The sequence below is a fragment of the Malurus melanocephalus genome, unplaced genomic scaffold (genome assembly GCF_030028575.1).
Source record: "Malurus melanocephalus ecotype Western Australia unplaced genomic scaffold, MMel_1.1 scaffold_163, whole genome shotgun sequence".
Taxonomy (NCBI): Eukaryota; Metazoa; Chordata; class Aves; order Passeriformes; family Maluridae; genus Malurus; species Malurus melanocephalus.
In genome coordinates this window covers 1,591,146-1,610,445 of record NW_026623395.1, presented here as the reverse complement: position 1 = coordinate 1,610,445, position 19,300 = coordinate 1,591,146, and the positions used below count along the sequence as shown (strand labels likewise).

The 19,300-nt window shown below is 38.2% G+C and overlaps 1 protein-coding gene across 6 annotated transcripts in view; it reads right to left on the bottom strand.

Annotated features, from left to right (window-relative positions):
• Positions 1-1,231: 1,231 nt before the first annotated feature.
• MYZAP (myocardial zonula adherens protein) overlaps positions 1,232-19,300 on the bottom strand; it is a 41,979-nt gene continuing 23,910 nt past the window's right edge. For 2 of the 6 annotated variants that reach the window (XM_057372122.1, XM_057372124.1), the window contains exons 9-13: positions 17,644-17,729; positions 15,383-15,488; positions 6,086-6,169; positions 5,581-5,681; positions 1,234-4,791 (exon numbers count right to left, since the gene is read on the bottom strand). In XM_057372122.1, coding sequence (XP_057228105.1) covers positions 4,689-4,791; positions 5,581-5,681; positions 6,086-6,169; positions 15,383-15,488; positions 17,644-17,729 — 480 coding nt within the window. In that variant the 3' untranslated portion in view covers positions 1,234-4,688. Of the gene's footprint in view, positions 4,792-5,580; positions 5,682-6,085; positions 6,170-8,336; positions 8,361-10,886; positions 11,738-15,382; positions 15,489-17,643; positions 17,730-19,300 lie in introns of those variants that run through there. The other 4 variants (XM_057372128.1, XM_057372123.1, XM_057372126.1 and 1 more) reach the window with 4 other exon arrangements.

Below are 19,300 nucleotides of genomic sequence, written 5' to 3'. Positions count from 1 at the left end.
TAGAGTGGTTGCTCAGGGCAGTCTTACTTTATCTTAGTGAAAACAGAATATGCATATTAGTATCATGTAGGTAGCATTTAGGGGAAAAATGGACTCTTTGATCAGTGATGAAATAGCTCTAAATAAATGGGTGAAGGGTTGGGAGAATGCTTYCCCTGGTGTTATTTCCTCACAGTAGGTACCATTATTAACCCAACWCCAAAARCATRCACTCAGTGTGTGGTAGCCCTCTATCTAAGTGCCTGCTGTCCAGAGRAAGTTAAAAATCCACGGATTTTTCACTTTATTCACCCATTGTGTGMACTGGATAATGGCTACTGTAGTCTTAGTCATAGGAATCATGTTTAGGTAAGGAGCTGCAAAAGGGAAAAATACAGCCATGAGTATGTGCTACTTGAACTAAGGTATGCTAGACTACATAGTGCCACCTAGTGAGGTTCTTACACAAAGATAGGTCACTCAAAAACTGTTATTCTTTCTGTTCTCTTTTTKCTTTTCTGTGCCCTCRAGCCCCACATTGRGCRCGAAAATCTGTCTTGGTTTGAAAGAAAGGTGTTTGCTAATGAAGGGACTCTTCTTGGAGTGGTGGATATGACACTCCTTCCCTCCAAATTATTATAGTTTTGAAAAAATCAYGGGCTTTCAGGCAAGAATATGGGTAAAAGGGAATAACAGTTTTTACTAATATGTATAACAAGGTGAAACAAGTAACAACAGCGATAGCAACAATCAACTCAGCTACAGATTTAATGACAGCTTTACACACAAGGTACTCTTTTCTTTGGTGCAATGATTCCCCAGCGGCTGCAGGGGCACTGTGGTGCCAGTCCCGGCTGGTTCAGATCTCCCACATGGGTAACGACGGGCACAAATCAGAGACTGATGGAGAAAAGAGTCTTCTGCAAACTTACAGTGGAAAAACGCTGATTTCGGTGCTTTTTTTGGATGGCAAGAAACTTCAGAACGGCTAGATGGGCAAAAAGATGATCAGAATCTTGTGGCTGTAGACGGGATGTAGTAGAACTCAATTATTGCAGTTGGAATTTTAGGGGTCTCTGGCAAGGCATGGGGGGGCAGAAGACTACAGTGCAGTAAACAGGAATTGATGACAGGACGTTGGGTTCTGTACCAGCATGTCTTCTGAGCCAAGCAGGGCAGGAAGTGAAGCTACTCCCCGACCCACACACATGCACACGCTTTCCCTGAGCCTAAAACTCTTGCGAGAGTTTCTCTCTCTCCAAAGAGAGGGAAAAAAAAATGCCAGGCAGGAGGAGTGTTCAGGAGACTTTTTGGGTGGGGCGTAGGTTCTTTTGTCTTCTCCAATCGTTCAGCCATCAAAAGAATGAGTTGGCAATCAGTGTATTCTAGCAACAAAATGGGAAAGAAAATTCCCCAAGAAAGGAAACAAAAGGAAAAACTTCAATTTACAACAATCTCCCATTCTGTGGAGCAGGGATTTCTCRTGCAGAATTACAGACTTGCTGCACAGAGAACTTACTTCTCATCTGTCCAGGTCTAGAAGTTTTCAGATGTCAAATATTTCAGGCTCTTTAAAACGGGTCAGTATCCATCTCCCACAATGCCATGTTTAAGGCTCAGCGCCAAGCACTGCCRAACTCAACAAGATTTTATCAGGGCTTCTTGGCAATCTGAACTGCATACACATATATATGGAAGCATTATCAGAGTAAAAAACTTTACATTCTTCCTCTGAGCATTGCAAACCTATAACACCATGATTGTCATATTTGCAGGACCTTTTTTTCTTTAGTTGACATGTCAATTGCTTTATTGTTATAGTCTTGGAAATAAATCTCTATTATCAGTGAGTGGATATAAACTGTAAATAAAGATGGGCCACAGCCATCCCAGTCTCATCCTGCTGAAGTCTGGAGAGCATCATYCCAGATGGATTCAGATGTTATCTGGAGGATCTGAATCTCTTGCAAGAGCTGTGCTGGCCCGTTCTTGTTTATCCTGCGCAAGTCAATAGTTTTTTATCTCATGAAAGAGTTCATCTACTTCTGTTACTTGGCTTTGAGAAAGTCTTTAGCAAGGGAGTGCCTTCCTGTTCTCAAGAGCCCGTCTGCCAAAGGAAACACCGATGAGAGCATCGAGGCTCCGCAGGAGCCGCTTTCCATTCCCACATGTATTGAATGAACAGGGTTGTAAAGAGTAAGGGTTTGCAATATTTTAAGGGAGGTTTATTTCWAAATTATGCTAACAGAACAACAAGTTGAAATATAGTATTTATTGCAATTTATCATTTTCATGTCCTACATAYCGGATGTATTAAAAGCATACAATGTAATACATTATTTATACAGCATATATGAAAAGTGTATCCCAAAATACTTTCCAGAGTACCTGGAATAAATCACAAAAGAATACTTATCATGGTACAAATGTAGTCATACAATTGACTTACATTTAGTGTACTTTCTGGAGCTGTTCTACATGGCTTTTATTGCTGTTTACAGAAATTTTACTAGTTTATAGTACTAATTAACTCAGTCTTCAAATTGTGAACATTTATATAGAAGTGTTACATTCTTTTCAGTCAGATTTGTTATTATCTACATTAATTTACATTACTGCTTACTTGACTGGAAAGTTCTACATTTTCATGTAACACAATTATATAAATACAGTTCCTCTCCTGTTCTTCAGAGTTACCCAATTTAGATCAGTAGTCCAATCAAATGATGGTCATCCAGCTCACTGCATGTCAGAATGCTCTTAAAATGCAGCTCAGACTTCAGTCCTGATTTGGTTTAGAAAAAAAGACCATATTTCATCAGTCAAGACAGAATATACACAGAAACCCTCTACAGTAAAAACTTAAGGCCTTGCTGCATTCTTGGTAAAGTCTTGAGCAGATTATTGTAATTTTGCAAGTCTCAGTTAAAACATCTTACAGTATTTTCAGGAGTATATTAAAAGTAGAATGAACTTCCTTTGAGTCTGCCCACTCCTACCATTCATTGAGTGCCTCACAGTCATCAGGGTCTGTTTTCTGAATTCCGGCCAAAATCAGAAGGATAAAGGACTTTCACTCATTCAAACTWGTCAATTAATGTCTTTTACAACAACATTCATTTCTTTTTATCTAAAAATACCATCTACAGCCATTCATTTTAAATGTAAAGGTAATTTTCACAAACCATATTTCAGAATTCAAMTCCTGAATTACAGAGGGACTATGTGGGCACAAAAATTCTAAAAGACCTTCTGTAATACCTAAAGCTGCATCCCTAATGGGTATTAATATACATGTTGGGATTAGATTTTAGCGTCTATCTCTTCAAAAACAGATACTGYCCAAATATTTCCTATTATCAGCCACTAGATGGAGATAAGGTTTCACACGTCCAAAGCTTATCCCTGAAATAGGAGTTGAGTCATYACTCATCTTCTTGTGGGTTCAATATGAGGTCAATATTATTATTTTAAATACAACTTTAGGATGTGTGCTTGATTTGAATAGTCAGGACTGAATTGCATTAGCCTGGAGATAAAARCAATCCCTTTGGGAAGCTCTGTGGCAAGGTGAGCACCCAAGGGATTGACACTGCATGCAAGAACAATACTGATCATACAGAACCTAACTTGTTTGTTTTCTGTTGCAGTTACTGTAATTTAAAAAAAGGTCCTTCACTTATGTTAATGGAATTACAATAAAACATTCCTTACTCATTTTAAGTTTGCTAAGAGTGGAAGATCAAAACAAGATATAAATATATATATTTAAATTAGTTCAGTATTAGATACAGCAATTCCTGCTGCTACTTTGAAGCCAAAGATAAGATTTTAAGTGCTTTGGACAAAAAAAAATAGTACTCAAAACTCCAAATTCTGATTCAGGGCCGCTGTTGCTGTTGGAATTGCAAGGACTGCTGCAGTTTGCAGTAGGCAAAATTTTCTTTGATGAAAACTCCTTCCTTGAATGGAAAAGTAAATAAATAAAGTGTCAGGGATTTTCCTACACAATTACTACTGACTGTATCACCCTCTTTCTCATGACTGAGGAAGTGCAAACCAGTGCCTCAGTCCAACAAAGTAAATTCCATTATAATCTGCTCTATCCCTTACTATTTTGAGCAGCAAACACAATATTCACCTGCATGTGTTGAGGGAAACAGCCCAGTTCATCTCTCCTCCCAGCTAGTGCTGGGTACAAGAGAGCTCTCACTGGTGAGGAGAGCCCCTGACTGCACCACGTCTGTGACAGGTGGGATCCACCCTCAGTTTGGACAAATTTGGAGCTTCCACATTAATTCCCTCTGCCAGCATGGCTTCAGATACTGCTACCAGTAGTATTGACAATAGGATATATTACAGCTTCATTACACAAACAGAATTAAAACACAATACAAGAAAAAAAAAACCAGCTGTACAGCTATACAACTCCTTCTTACAGGCATTTGAAATGRCACATTGCACTAGACAGCTTCTAAAGAAGCAATATTGCCTGACTGCTGCTTCACTCAGCCTGCTTCTTCCCCTTCCCCTCACAGTTAACATCACTAGTAACTTCAGGTACAAAGTTACTGAAGAGCTGCTTTCAGGATRTATTTAGCAAGACTCCATGCTGCTGTTCTTCTCCATGAATTGATAAAAATTTACCTAACCAAGCTGCAAAGGTGCAAGATATCTGCTCATATTTAGAAGCTTGATGTGCTGAATGCTCAGGATGTACTGTTCTTTGTGCTAAATTCCAGCACTCTCTTGAATGGGGTGTAGGTTCTCACCAGCCTCGGGCTTTCAGGAGCTCTGTTCTCAGTGTTTATGCTGTTCAGGAGACAAGAGAAAGCTTTCAGAGCTAAAGTCAGAGTATCACACAGCTGGGCTCACAATGCCATGACAATGAACTTGTGCCCTTGTGTTGATTAGTTTAATTTTAGCCTGTCACTATCAGTGTATTTGGTATGTTCCATATTTCTTTTCTATAATGCYACAAAGAATATTTGACCATGGCAGATACTGAAAGGTTTACAGGCCTGCATTTGCTGGCACTCATAGTGGGATGCCCAGCAATAAACTTACTAGGACTTAGGATCCCGCAACAAAAAAACATAGCAATATTACATTTAAGAACATAATTAAAGGATCCTGCAGCAAAAAAAAGAAACCAATATTGCATTTAAGAACATAATTAATCATTGAGAGTAATTCCATGAAATCTAAACTGCACAGAGGTGCATTCCTGCATAGAGATAAATCTCAAAAATAGAAAAAGTAAGTAGGGGGTGTGCTTACATAGAGAGGAGCCCAAGAGAGGGCAACAAAGATAGGTTTCTGTTGACAGCCTGAGTGAAAAACACTGTATTTAAGGTTTAAAAACACATGCCATTAAAATGTGCTCTAGGTGGAACTCCAAAATGAGTGGTTTTAAATTATGATGGGAATTTTAGTCTGCTTGCTGATTTCACATGCTAATTTATGTTCCTCAAACTAAACTATTCAATTTGCAGGGCAGTTACAATGAACACAGATTATTAGCAAAATTRTTTACTAATGCAGCACTGATAAGGGACATTATGAGGAATTTTTCTACAAACAAGCGAAAAAGGTAAATACCTGTATGGAAGATCACATTCTACACCAGTATCTCGGGTTTCTATGTTGGTCTTTGGTTGGTTTTCCATTAAGTAGTCCAGTTTATCTTGTAATTGTTTATTCTGGGAAACAGTAATTTTCATCACAAGTTTATTTTATTTATGTTAATTAAACATGAAAATAAAATTGCACATCGCCCTCTCCCCACAAAAAATAATGTAAAAGTACTTTTTGAGAAAATAAAGGAATCCTTAATTCTGGAAAAAATATAAATTAAACTGATAGTTTTATTCAGAAGCTTCTGGTATAAAAACATTATAAACCATTATATATAGTGTGAATACTGAGCCTTTACTACATACATTCCTGACTGTATGACTGGTGTAGTAAGTTTAATTTCCATTTGAAGAACGGGAAATATACATTGTAATTATGCATCCAGATAACACTGTATGACATTGGATCAAATTTAATTTGGTTTCATAAAATAATCACAATAATAYAAATTTAAAAGGTAACGCCTTACCTCACATTCTAAGAAAGAGATTTTTTCTAAAAGCTGTATTATAAATAATTCCTTTTCTTTTACTTTCTTCCTTAACATTTCAATCTATGAGGAAAAACAAAACATTTAGTCTGATGGGGATGGGGAAAGGAAGAATAGGATCTAGATACCACAGGAAGAAACCACGTTTAATATTATTGTTCAGCAGCAACAGAATATCTGTAAGTATTCACAAATTGCTTTAATCCCTGGATTAGCTATCAAATYTTATCCAATTTTACTAAAGTGAATTCATTCTGTAGAACAGCTCAACTGAAATCAAGGAATGCTCAGATTGYATTCATTTTTTTCTGGCAAGAATGACCATTTCTAAATACTTGGGTCAAATTTTCCATGCATTCTCACCAGCCATTTTTACTTCTGTATCTTAAAACCAGTGCTGTGAACAAACACTAATCCCCTGCAAAACCACCTGTGTAAAATTTTTCAGCATATCTAGAAACAATGATTAATAGAAATATTCCCAGCCCACTAAAAGAGAAAAATACTCAAGACACRATAATGAAAACAACAGCAGTAYTTCCACCCTCCCAAAAACTTACTGCTAGAAATTATAAAATACTTCAACAAAAACATACAGAAATGTGAACAAAACAAARCAAAACAAACACATATATTAAACTGAAAAATGATAARTTATAACACTAATTGAACTTTMATTTAGYCTCCATGACCTTCAGGTATCACATCTCATTCATAGAATGATCAGTTGTTATTTGGAAAAATTAAAAAGAAACACCATACAGTGTTTTCAGCTAAACAGTTACAGAATATGGAAGTGCCATCATCATCCATCTTTCTCAAAACCAGGTATTTCCTTTATTTCTTTTAAAGTGCATGTAAAAACTATCCATGACATCTAAAGCTATCATCATTTCAGTTTTCAACTCACAGAAACACAAAAGCTTGTAGCATTTTCAGAAAATCTTAGAACATATTTCAATCTTCATATTTAATTACAACTTTGTTTAATAGTATGACTGAATTACGTCATATGTCTTCACTGGTTCAATAGCTTCAGTTCTGCCAATAAATTCCACTTCAGGAAAGATAAACTGTTCTCTTAGGACTTTCAAGTGGATCTTCTCTATTAATATTCTGTTCTCCCACTATGCATACAAGGAAATAATACTAATACCAATAATCAATGCAACACAAAGAAGCCCAAAGCCAAGCACAGCTGTGTGATCACAYTGACACACAGCCATTCTTGCTTGCTATTGAAAATAATCAACTCCATCAGCTGCCTAGGCTTGTTTTTACAACCAACACAAAATATTTCTATTTCCAAATATGTGGTCAAATTACCTGTCATCCAAATGCAAGACCAAACTCTTGTGTTTCACAGGCATTTACCTTGAGTTRTATTCATTCTTATATCATATTCATATGATAGAAAGATCCTAAGATGTGAAATAAACTGACAGYAACCCTTATGTTCACCAGGATGATGTACAAACAGATTTTGCGTAAGTTAAAATTAAAGTTCTGTTTATTCTTCACATTGGCTTACAGAGAGACAAGCTCCCTAAAGACATTTCTGAGTTATTTTAATTTGAATAGTCTGAAGGCAAAGATGAGCCTAGACACCTTAAAATCTAACAGAGAATACAAAAAGGAAGATCTTGGCAAACAGCTTCCTTGCCTTCCCAAACACAGAAATGAACTCCTGAAAGACATTCTGTACTTTGATGAGGATGCCCTAGRGACCAGCAGTCTGAACCATACACAGCAATTCCCAGCCTCACTGCAACACTTTTACACAGTCCCAGTCAGAACCCATCAAGTACAAGCTCTTGCCCCAGAATTACACCAGATTTTAAAAATACGCCTACTTTTTGACTATATGGCATGACATCATCACATGCTCCGTGTCTATCTAGCAGTCAAACAGCATGGTGTGATTAGACCAGGCAGGTTACAAAATGAACAGGCTGTGAATTGTGTAAATTACATAAAACCTTTTGRTGGATCTTTGCAACGTTATGAACTCAGACACAGCCACACACCCCAAATACATTTCAGGAGTAATAAATGCAGCAGTGGCTAAAACAAGAGGCTGTTTCAGTGCCAGAAAGAATGTCCTGCAGTGCTGCTCCCTGGATGCACCCTGTGAGGCCACTGCAGAAGGAAAACAGGGTCACAATGGAGCAGGAACGCTGCATTCCCAAATGGCCAAACAGTTGCCTCAGCGAAGTGGTCCAGCACAGATGACACATCGCAGCAGAGTGATTTACTATAAAAATAAGTTTATTTRCTGAATAAGGACTTGAGTACACATCATCTCATGCCATTAGCACCAGGAATGAACAAACCTGATCTGATTAATCCTTGAGAGGGTATGTTACAGGAAACCATGAAAACCAGGAATAATTCTAAGAGATTATATTAATATATTACTATATTAAATTTTAAGAATCCCAAAACCCATAAATCCAAGTCAGGGGAGTTTCTTTGCTTTAGAAGTTGCATCAAGCAAGAGAATAGCTAGCAGGTGACAAAGCAATAGATTTTGACTTTGGGTTAAATACAAGGTAAGGAGGAGAAGAGTAGAAGCAAGATGGGTCAAACACAATACTGAATGCCAGACCTGAGAGGTGGCCAGAATAGTCGGGTCAGAATGGTCAGAAACAGATCAGTGCAAGCCAAAGACACTCAAATTCCACGGACAGGTTCTTGTATCCAAGCAATTTCTGGACTGACTCCAGGATAAAATTATCATCTAGATGTTCCTATGTTTTCTTTGGTCAATGCCCACCACCTATAATCTACCTCCTCCTTGCTGTGTCTGCAGACTTCAGCATTTTAGCTCACTGAACTCAGCAACTTGCTCCCAAACCTGGCTTTTGCACAACTACCCTCTCAGATTTCTTCATAATTTTCTACAAGCACTATTCAGGTACATCCTTCAGGTTCTCTCTTCCAATCTTCTCTAGAAATGTCCAAACAGATTTTCCCTAACATTTTATTCTTGACCTGACTTTCATTGTTAAGACTCCTCATTCTCTACTCCTTCATTTAGCACTCAAACTGGCCACCTAGTTAGAAATATCAGCACATTAATGACCCACTCATTCATTTCAAAACAGTTCTGCTAGCATTAATAATGTGACTACCCTGGGCCACACAGCCACCCTTTGTCCTATCCCTTCATTCTCTCTTACCTCCCCCAAACCACTATATTCACCATTCCTGCTTTCCCTTCTCCAGCTGGGAGAACATCTGACTATTCCAAAACTGGGAAAACAACAAGGCCCAAGCTACAATTAGTAATTTATCTAGACAATGACTGAGGGGCATCATGTGCTCTCAGCCCTTCAGCCACCCCACCTCAATTCCYGGCATTTCCCTGCTGGGCAGAGAAAGGGCACCTGACCTCTCCCCATCCTGGCACAATCCATGAAACTCCTTGCAAATGGTGCTGGGTGTGCAGCTTGCATTTCACATACYCACTGCAATTTCCAATGATCTGAATCAGCACATAAGCTCCAACATGGAATGTGAATCATTGGGAATTTATCCACTGAGTCAGGATTAATGTGGTCACGCACTTCTTTTTAAGCTCTCTCATCCTYGTTTCCACCCTACTGCTGTTATCACCTCTATGATTTTGCCTCCTTCTGAAACCTTGAGGTCATTTCTCAAACTCCCTCAATCTTCAGGCTGTCACTTTATCTTGCAGCAGCTCACAGAAAATTCAATTCTTCTTTTCTATCCTATCAATGAAGATCTCTTTCTTTCTTAGTGATGCACCTCACAGAGTCTCTAAATATCAAACAATTGTCATGGTACTTGAATGGGCTGTATAAATACTTTCTAGGAAGAGCTGCACTTCTGACTTTATCCTGCACCATCAAGCAATTAAACTTTGCTTCACTAGGATATGAATATGTAAGATGTGAGATGTAAGAGTCAACAGCATTAAACTGATCTCATGGACAGAACATCTAAGAAGAACAGTCAAGAGGAGAATTGGAGAATCACAAGACCTAAAAGGAAGAGTCTCTAGAGAAATCTAGAGATATGTGTGTAGTGGTATTAGAATGAAGAGTCAATAAAATTATAAAGCTATAAAAGCAGAAGGRAAAAGCATCTTAAGAGAAAACTGAAATTATGTTTAAATGTAGACCCTTTATACAGAAAGCCCAAAATAGGAGACTTTATTTTATTCTGTGTGAYTCAGACACAGATCTGGAGGCATTCTAATACACAGGTTGGAACAGATCCAATTACGTAAACTCAGCATTTATCACTTGATAATATCATCCATTAGTTTAAACTACATATCAGAACATGACAGTTTTAATATATCTAAGTGTCATATCATTCGAGTATACTTATGTTTTCCTTATTCATCTACCATTAATGGATTTGGCATCTGTAACACTGATACAGAGACATGAACAAATTGGTCACAAATAAGACTACACACAGGACAAACACATGCTACACAGCAGGCACAAAACAAGACAGACGAGACATTGCAACATCAGCATGAACTCTCAGAGGTAATTGCTGTACGAGGAGAACAGGATTTTCCTCAGTCCAGTATTTCACTGGACCTTAATTRGTATTTATGAGAGGCTAGAAAAGAGTGTTAAAATTTTTTCATGGAGCCTAATACRGCAAATAGGAAGAAACACCTTCRCCTTTTAATCCTCCTTAAAYCAYGTGAKTAACTTATCAATAGTTTTTGTATTKTAAAACWCACATTATATTTACAGAAAAAGTAACAACTGATTGATTTAGGTTAAYRCACCAAYGCAGAGACYCTCCCAAACCAGCGGGCTCTATGAACACATCCTCCAGTGTTTGATGACCATGCATTGCTAAAGCAGGGGCTGATGTGGCCTAATGAGYTACAGACATTGGCTCATTGTCTGCACATCAACCCTCCTCATTAAGCACTACCTCAGTAATGGGCAAGTTTTCTAATTAACGACTTGGCCTGGCAATTCCCAGCTGAGAGTGCTGATGCTATGCATATATGAACACTCTCACCRAACACCAGCAGTGATTCTACTTCTGCCAATAGATAAGCAATGTACTGCTTCCTCAAGTCCACTGAGGAATGCCAAACACTTGCACTGGGGAGTGGGGGAGGAGGGTGCAGAAAGTTATTCATGTTCTGTCCTTTATCTTCTTCCACCAAGCTCCCAAGGTGGGTTCYTCTTTCTACATTTCTTATTCTGCATTTTTGTTGTTGTTGTTTTGGTTTTATGGCAGATTTTGGTTAATAGAAGTCTGGCATTTGTTGTTGGTAATTCCATCTCGTCCTCTGTGCTTCTGTGTGGTGTCTTTTACTTGACCTTGAAACTGTTCCTCCATATTAAAAGAGGGAAATTTTGCTATATMTCTAGACTTGGAGTATCTTGATACCGATGTTTTCTGATGGTTAAGTCTTTTGCAGAAAACATTCATCTTGTGTACCCCATTTGTGCAAAACAAAGTATCTTCGGTATTTGGGATATCATTTGCTCATTAGCACTTTGTCCTTTCATGCAAGTATCTTGCCCCGACAGAACAGGAGACAGCATCTCCCTGGTGTCTGGTCACCGTTTATTATCCAGTGCATCTGAGATTAAAGCTGGAGAACAGCTCATGGGCCATGACCTAGGGACAGTTCAATTCAGYAGTTAGGGGAATTTCATGTGAAATCTGAGTTCTGTAGATAATTTCTTGGCATGAAATCAAATATCCTTTTTTCTTCAGACCCCTTCAGAATAGCTTCGTACATCTGCATCAACCCCCTTGCCTTGCTTACAAATGTAAATGCTTATTTCCTTCCCTCTCCTGCTTCTCASCAATGAAACAACATTACATATAAAATAAGCTTATTATGCAATGAAATTTCAATTCATTTCAGAGTCAATTGCACAAATCTCAAAACCAAATCTCTGCATTCAGTACTAACACGATGAGACCTCTGAAGAGGAAGGTGTTAAATACTCTTTCCCTCCATGGCCTCCTACATTTGGTGCTTCTCTGTCAGCATCCCCTTTCATGCCTAAATTAGGACTGACCACCACCTCCTAACACATTTCTAAATGCCATCAAAACACCACCAGAGGTGTTAGAGCTTCCTGCTGAATCACAAAACTCCACTAGAAAGCTTCTCTTTCACTTCCTCCTGACTGCTTGCTGTTCTTTTGTGGAATGCCCTGCATGTGTCATCTTGCAAATAATCCGTCATCTTTCCCAAAACGGGCTTAAGAACAATCTATTTTGTTATTATTTTCAGTCAGGAGATTCATCTCAGTACTTGTCCGATTCTGACAGTTCTCCACGTAAGTTGGAAGCAGTATATCTTGTTTGTTCAGCATCCCTTTGAAGTGATGTTTATTTCTCCAATTTCCCTGAATTGGAGATGGTAATTGYATCAACTTGTTGTGATTTACACGGGAAGAGTGAACCCCTTATACTTCAGATCTGTGTCCAGTATACAAAGATTAATACTAAACAAAGCCCATGCTGTATTCAAGCAGATATAGGCTTTCTCACCTAGCAGCTCATACAGTAACTCTGTTTTAGCTTCCCACAAAAGCACTGCTGATAATTTTGGCTAGTTTCTTTCCTTCCACTCCCTGCCTGAGTTTCCCAGGTTAACCTGTTCTCACTCTAATTCTTATGCCACAGAGAGGCGAAGCATTTCAGAAACCAAGATTTCTAGTTTTTTTAATTAATTGATTATTCTTTCTCAATTATTCAAATGCAAGTTATCAATATCATTACAATACCCTCATAAACCCYAAGATGGCATGTATTTTACAGATACCAGACATGGAAATATTGCAATATTGGGTATATATGACACTTTTCTTGATATTCCATTACATTCTGCAATCAGTTAAATTTAGTGCAGGGAGGATATGTGTTTAAATATACCCTGATGAACATGTCTTCCGGGACTTAAATAGTAGTGCAATCTCCCCTATTTACTCTAGAAGATATTTTTAGTGCTGCTGCTCACTAGTTTTTAACTTAACTTCTGAACAGRCTCTTCAGATAGCATTCCTTTTCAATACTTCTGTTGCGAATTTCTCAGCTTCTATGGCATAGCTAACAAGTGCTGCTTAAAATGAGCCATAAGTTATTTATCTAATGTTACACAGAGAAAAGCACAAAATCATGAAAAGCACCACATGCTTGGATAGTTGAGGGCATACATATCTGCAKCTCTTTTTCTTGTGCCCCATGGTGAACAGCTACTTTTCTCTACATTATTAAAGCTGCTATTTTTGGGCCCTTAATCAAGAGTCCAGTTTAAAACAGGGCATGCTAACTATATTGTGGATATTTTCTCAAACAGAGTACAAGCACAATCAACAAATAACACAAAATTAAAAAACAAAGCCCCAAACATTAAATGCTGATGTATTCGGTATCACCTGACCTGATCAAATTTCTGGTACAGGAATCTTTAGCTAGYTCACAAGTGAAAATACTACAGGTGTTCATGCAATTCTCAAGGAAGCTGAATTAAAATAAAAATTAAAACACACAAGGACTAAAGRAGAGAGCAAAAAATATCTATCCTATGGCTATGTGGCAGTCAAGAAGTGAGACAGAGATTTAACTGAATCTGAAAAGCAGGCAGTCAGACAGCAGTAAGAAGTAGACATGTTTGACAGATAAGCAGTGATTTGGTCATCTAATGCTCTACTTGTTAAATCGGATAACCACATGATATAGAAGTGCTTTCTGTGTATATGAAGGCACCAGCAGAGGTAACAAGATTACAAGAATCACCAAACTAAACTCACCCATTAAATCTCATCTTTATGAAACAATAATCATTGGCACAAACTTTATATGTGGTTTTATTTCAAAACAAAACATGGAGCTGAAAGGATTTGTTATACCAATGCAGTCCACTAGAGGTCAAGTTACAACCAGTAATTTAAAATATATTTAGTAATAAAGGGCAAAATTTAGGCCACCATCCTCATATACTGCTAGAAACATTCAGGATGCCACATGTATCACAAATCCTTTACAACTTTTGTTTAGAACAGACAAAAAAACCTCATAATACAATGTTTGGCATACAGAGATACAAAACAGATTAAATAATTGTTCATGTAATCCATTAATTAGATGAATTGGATTGGATTATTAGACTGGAGAAGTTTYCTTAATAGAAAACCATGGTATAAAGACTGTTAGAGWGTTTTAGACCAGCTACGATGCTTGRAAACAGTTATARTGGCAAATCAAACCAAAACCTSAAGACTTGATATGTTTGATATGGTAGAAGAACTTTAATCCTTCTGTGTAACAGACACTTGGTATCACACATCTGATCCTAAAGAAAGACTACACCAAAACCTTATAAAGCAAAGAAGATAKATGTAAATACCTACAAACTTGACAAAACCAAACAACTCCATATCTAATCAGAAATCCTGTAATAGCACATTGTGAATGCAGAAAGAATAGATTTGAGGGGCTTCTGAACATTTGATTTTGTGAATATATGATGTCCAAATACAAATCAAAGATACCTCATGAGTGCCTGCCCTCTGTGCATAGGAAGGCTCATCTAATAGAGCTGCCAATCTGCTTTGTAAAGCTCCAATCTATACTTATCTGTTTCCCATGCCATTCTTTCCAGTTGGAGAAACAGAAATGTTTGCAATTACAGCCTTCTGACTGCGAAACAGTTTCCTGACACATAGGAAGCCTGCAACCTAAAGCAGCTATCCAGCACAATTCCACTTCAATTTTTACAGGAAATTATATTAGCTAAGATGATGTCCCCAGATAAGGGTAAGAAGAAATGAGCAGTGAAAAACTGTAATTGCTCACTTGTTTCTGCAAGGAATCACATTAAACAAGCAAACCCAAAGCAAAAAACCCAAGCAGAATTCCCAAAACCAAAAGAACAAAATAACAAAGGTCAGTTTTTGCCTTCCACTTCTGCACAGGAGGGAGACTCTTAATAACTAGTCTGCATCGTGTCAGCAGGTATCCTCTGAATGGTTCAAACTGAGCTGGAAGTTATATGTTGCATTTCCTGAATACCCATTAAGAGGTACAGAATTTGTTTCAGCCTAAAGATCACAATGTTTAACCCACAGCCATTGGTTTAAACTGCTTTCATCTACTCCTGCTTCAGTGGCACAGGGTGCTTAACTCGACTTCCACTGTAACTAAGGTGCCATAAGGCAATAGCACAAAGACCACAGTTYTCTTTGAGTTATGGACTAAAAGAATCAATGCTCCCCAAAGCCTGGGAGTTGTTTTACTAGATCTCACCTCCTCAACCATGTGCTTGACTTTCTTCTGTTGGCAGTGGACCATGTCATCCAGATGTTTGATCCGCTCTCTCAGGCTGGCTGCTACTTCCTCCAAATGCTGTGACCTGGCAAAACATGCAAGAATYAAGCCTGTTAGTGGGGTACTATGCAGTATAAGCAGAACAAGAATATAATCCCCCATAAATCAAGACAGGCAAGTCAAACTGCATTAACAGATGTCAAATTGTCCAAAGTACATTTTAATGTAATCTTAGTCCAATCTTAGGCCATCTCCACCCAAGTTAACTCACCTTTGTGTTGCATACTGACATGCTTACTCAGAGCCTGAAGTGCTGACAATTAAACAGTGTGACAGAACTCAACTCAAGATGTGTTTTGCTTCAAGTGAAAGGGTTTTGGACAACCAAATCTTTAGCATTAGAAAGGCACATTTAGCCTGACTTACTACTACCTGCAAATATTTAGGAAATGTATGCTAAATAAAAGCCAGGAAGCAGGTCTGCTTTCAAAGCTGTCTTACTGCAGGGAAGCCTTGAGTCAAGAATTTGGCAGAGCTGCCAACAGCAGCAGAATGCTAACTGGAATAGTATTAACTCCTCAACAGTCAGCGGGGATTGCTATGAATGGGTTCAGYTTGAGAGCTATCAGTTTGTGCATTTGACTCTTCAGATCGGTTCTGCATTTCTTCAAATCTGTTTAATATAGAAAGTGAACACCCACAGAACTCCTGCCACAAGCTGGYTTGTCAGCTTCTCAAAAAAGTAGCTTTAGAATATGCAAATAAACAGGAGAGAAGCTTTTCTGTAAGGTTTTGCCTCTTTGGCCATGGGAGTCTCCATTTTTATCTGAATGTCCAATTCTTAAATTTGTCAAAGAAAGCAATCACTTGCTTACAAAATAAACTGCTGCACTCCTCGATTCAGGACTGGACAGAATTTGAGAACTGGAGGAGGGGAATCAAAATCAAAAAGGCTTTTTTTCATGTTGATCTGGGCACAGCAGAAAAAAAATCTGTTAAAGCTGCAAATAGAACAATCATTCTTAGACAAAGCAGCAGATGGCAAACTGTAAGACATGATTCCAATGAATGACTGAATTGTACGCCGYTTCCCTCAAAAAGAGTCTCTATTAACAGTGAAGTACTCTGCAGAAATTAAACTGCAGCACTTTGCAAGGACTCAAAAAATTCAAGGCATTGCTGCAGGTTTTTCAGTTGTGCCTATTAAGGTCTCACAGAATTTCAATTTATATTTTGATTGCAATTGTAACACATATTTTGCATCTCATTAAAAGTTTCAGAATCTTAAGCATTGATAGCAATGGAGAAGCAGAASAGACATCCTTCCTAAGGTGGACCTCAAGTGTCTGGTAAGGTACAGACAGGTAGAGARCTTAAGAACAAACCAGCATCATCTGAACACAGATTCATTGCTTGCATAGCACAGATTGCAACTGTGAGCTTGCTTGCATTACACAAATTCCTACCTGAACACTGCCTTTACCCTTTTTACTGCAGTGTAACTTTTCACACTGGAAAGGATTCACTGAAGCAAGAAGAGTCTGTGTTATTCAGAGGGAAAGGAAGACAGCAATTATCTTTCATCTCCATATTCGATGCTGTATTGACATCTGTTCACTATAAGTTATTATTTTAACAGGCTGCTGTAAAAGGCCATTCTTACCCTGAAACCAGAGAAGCTGGTCTCAGATCAATACAAGGCACTGAGAAGCTCTCAGCAGGGACCTCCTTTTAAGTTTATGCTTCCTAAAGAACAGCAGGAAGCCCAAAACCTGAAAACTGAATTTCTAGGTGCCACAGAATCACAAGTAGTTATCAAGTACTATCATTCAGTTTCTGGTTATAATTAATCTTTACCCACTCAAGCAGTGTCATATAAACCTTTAAGTTTAGATAGTGAAAATGTCCATCTTCAGGATCGAACRTCGCTGAATTTGGGAATTTAGAAATTAGATTTAAGAAAAATGCAAGGCACAGATCTGTCACAGCTTGTTCCATCTGCAACATACTCTGCACATTTACAAAGAACTTTTCTGAAAAGATTCGTGAAGGTGGTCTTTGTTACAAAAAATAATTGTCTTGGTATTTTACATGTAAGTAAACCGACATTCAGATGGACAATCCCTACCACATTGCAGATTTAAGGTTAGGAAAAGTGAAATTCAGATGTCTTCAAAAACAAAGAAACCCCTAAAGTTTCCTAGTAATACYAGAAGTTCCACAGACAAGACATATCTCACCTTTCACTGTCAGAGCTGTTTTCAGATTTTGCTCCAGATATTTGTTTTTCATTTAATTCAAGTTGTTTTTGCAGCTGGTGACGTTCCTGAACAAGAAGAGTCATCTTTCAGTTCTCCATGTATTAAAATGTAAAGGCTTCACAAAGCTTATTTCATTGCAATTCAAAACATCATTTGTGAAATTAAAATAGAAACTGATTAAACAAAATTCATTCATTTCCTATAGCCAAGGAGCACAGAATACATAATAATAAAATTAATTTCCCAGCTATGCATGGAAATTAGATCAGAGTTTTCAATTTTCTATTTGAAGTTGTATGACTGTACTTGAAACTGAGTTTTTTCAATAAAAAGATGAGTCATCAAAATCTTTAACTACATAAATGTCAAATTGTCCACATTATCAATCCAAAAAGATCTCCCAATCCAAGGCTGAGATAAAAGATATTGCTGTATTTTCTTCCCCCAAAGGGTTCCTATTTATTTTTAAGTGCCCACCAGCATAGTGCTTGTGAAGATCTATGAGGACTTGGGGACTGAGTCAAAACAAGTTASCAGAGAAGTGTGTTACCCTCTTTAATGGGAATTTAAGAGGGATTCAATGTCATTGGGCAAGTATCAGCCAGATAAGAGCAGATTAAATAACAAATGTGAAGGAACTCATCTGTATTTGTGAACTGTGCTGCAATCCTACATTCACTGCACAATCCTTACAAGCTGGAAGCTGAAGCCCAGGTGAAGTTCATGGAGCCACTACAGGCACATATTAAGCTGAGTGATTTCTCACTGCAATCCCTAATTCTATTAATACATTTGCAAGCATTAGACAAAAGGGCTCAATGCACACCAGACTAACCCATCAAGCCAACAAGACTGGTTTGTAAAAACCTATTTCTGAGTAGATACTGACATTAGATATGTACTACATGAAAGTAAAATTGGTTAAAAAACCACTTCATTTGTAGAAACAAATTATATTTCCTCCACTGACTAAAACACTCTCTGCTCCTGTATTTGAGATACTGAGGTACAAGTCTTTAGAGATAATGAGATGCTTACTCTTGAATGAAATGAGAAATGCCAAAGTACATCCAAGACCATTCATAGTCACTGTGGCCAAGGCTGTCCCTGAGTTTCACATGCCCCAGCAGCTCCTCCTTATTGGTGACAACAAGGTCCAGAACAGCCCCTCTCCTCACTGGCTCCTCTATCAGCTGGAGAACGAAGTTATCATCAACATATTCCAGGAACCTGGATTGCTTATGCTGTGCTGTACTGTCCCTCCAGATGGTGTCAGGGTGCTTGAAAATCCCCACAAGGACCAGCGCTTGCAAACAAGAGGCTGCTCCCATTATCTGTAAAGGGCCTCATCCTTTCAGCCTTCCTGGCTGGGTGGCCCCCACTCTAAYGTCCCCTCTCCCTGCCCTYCCTTTAATCCTGACCTGYTGGCTCTCCATCAGCTTCTCACCCATCCCCAAATGCAGCCCTGTGCTCTCCATGCATCTACCACAACAACATTTCTAAGAGACTATACATCATTTATGATTACTACTTGATTAGGCTTTGGAGACCTTGCACACTAAAGGGAGACTGAAAGGTTTCTACATTCTCTCTTTAAAATAATGATTCATTTCCTAAATAAATGGTGGCACCTTAG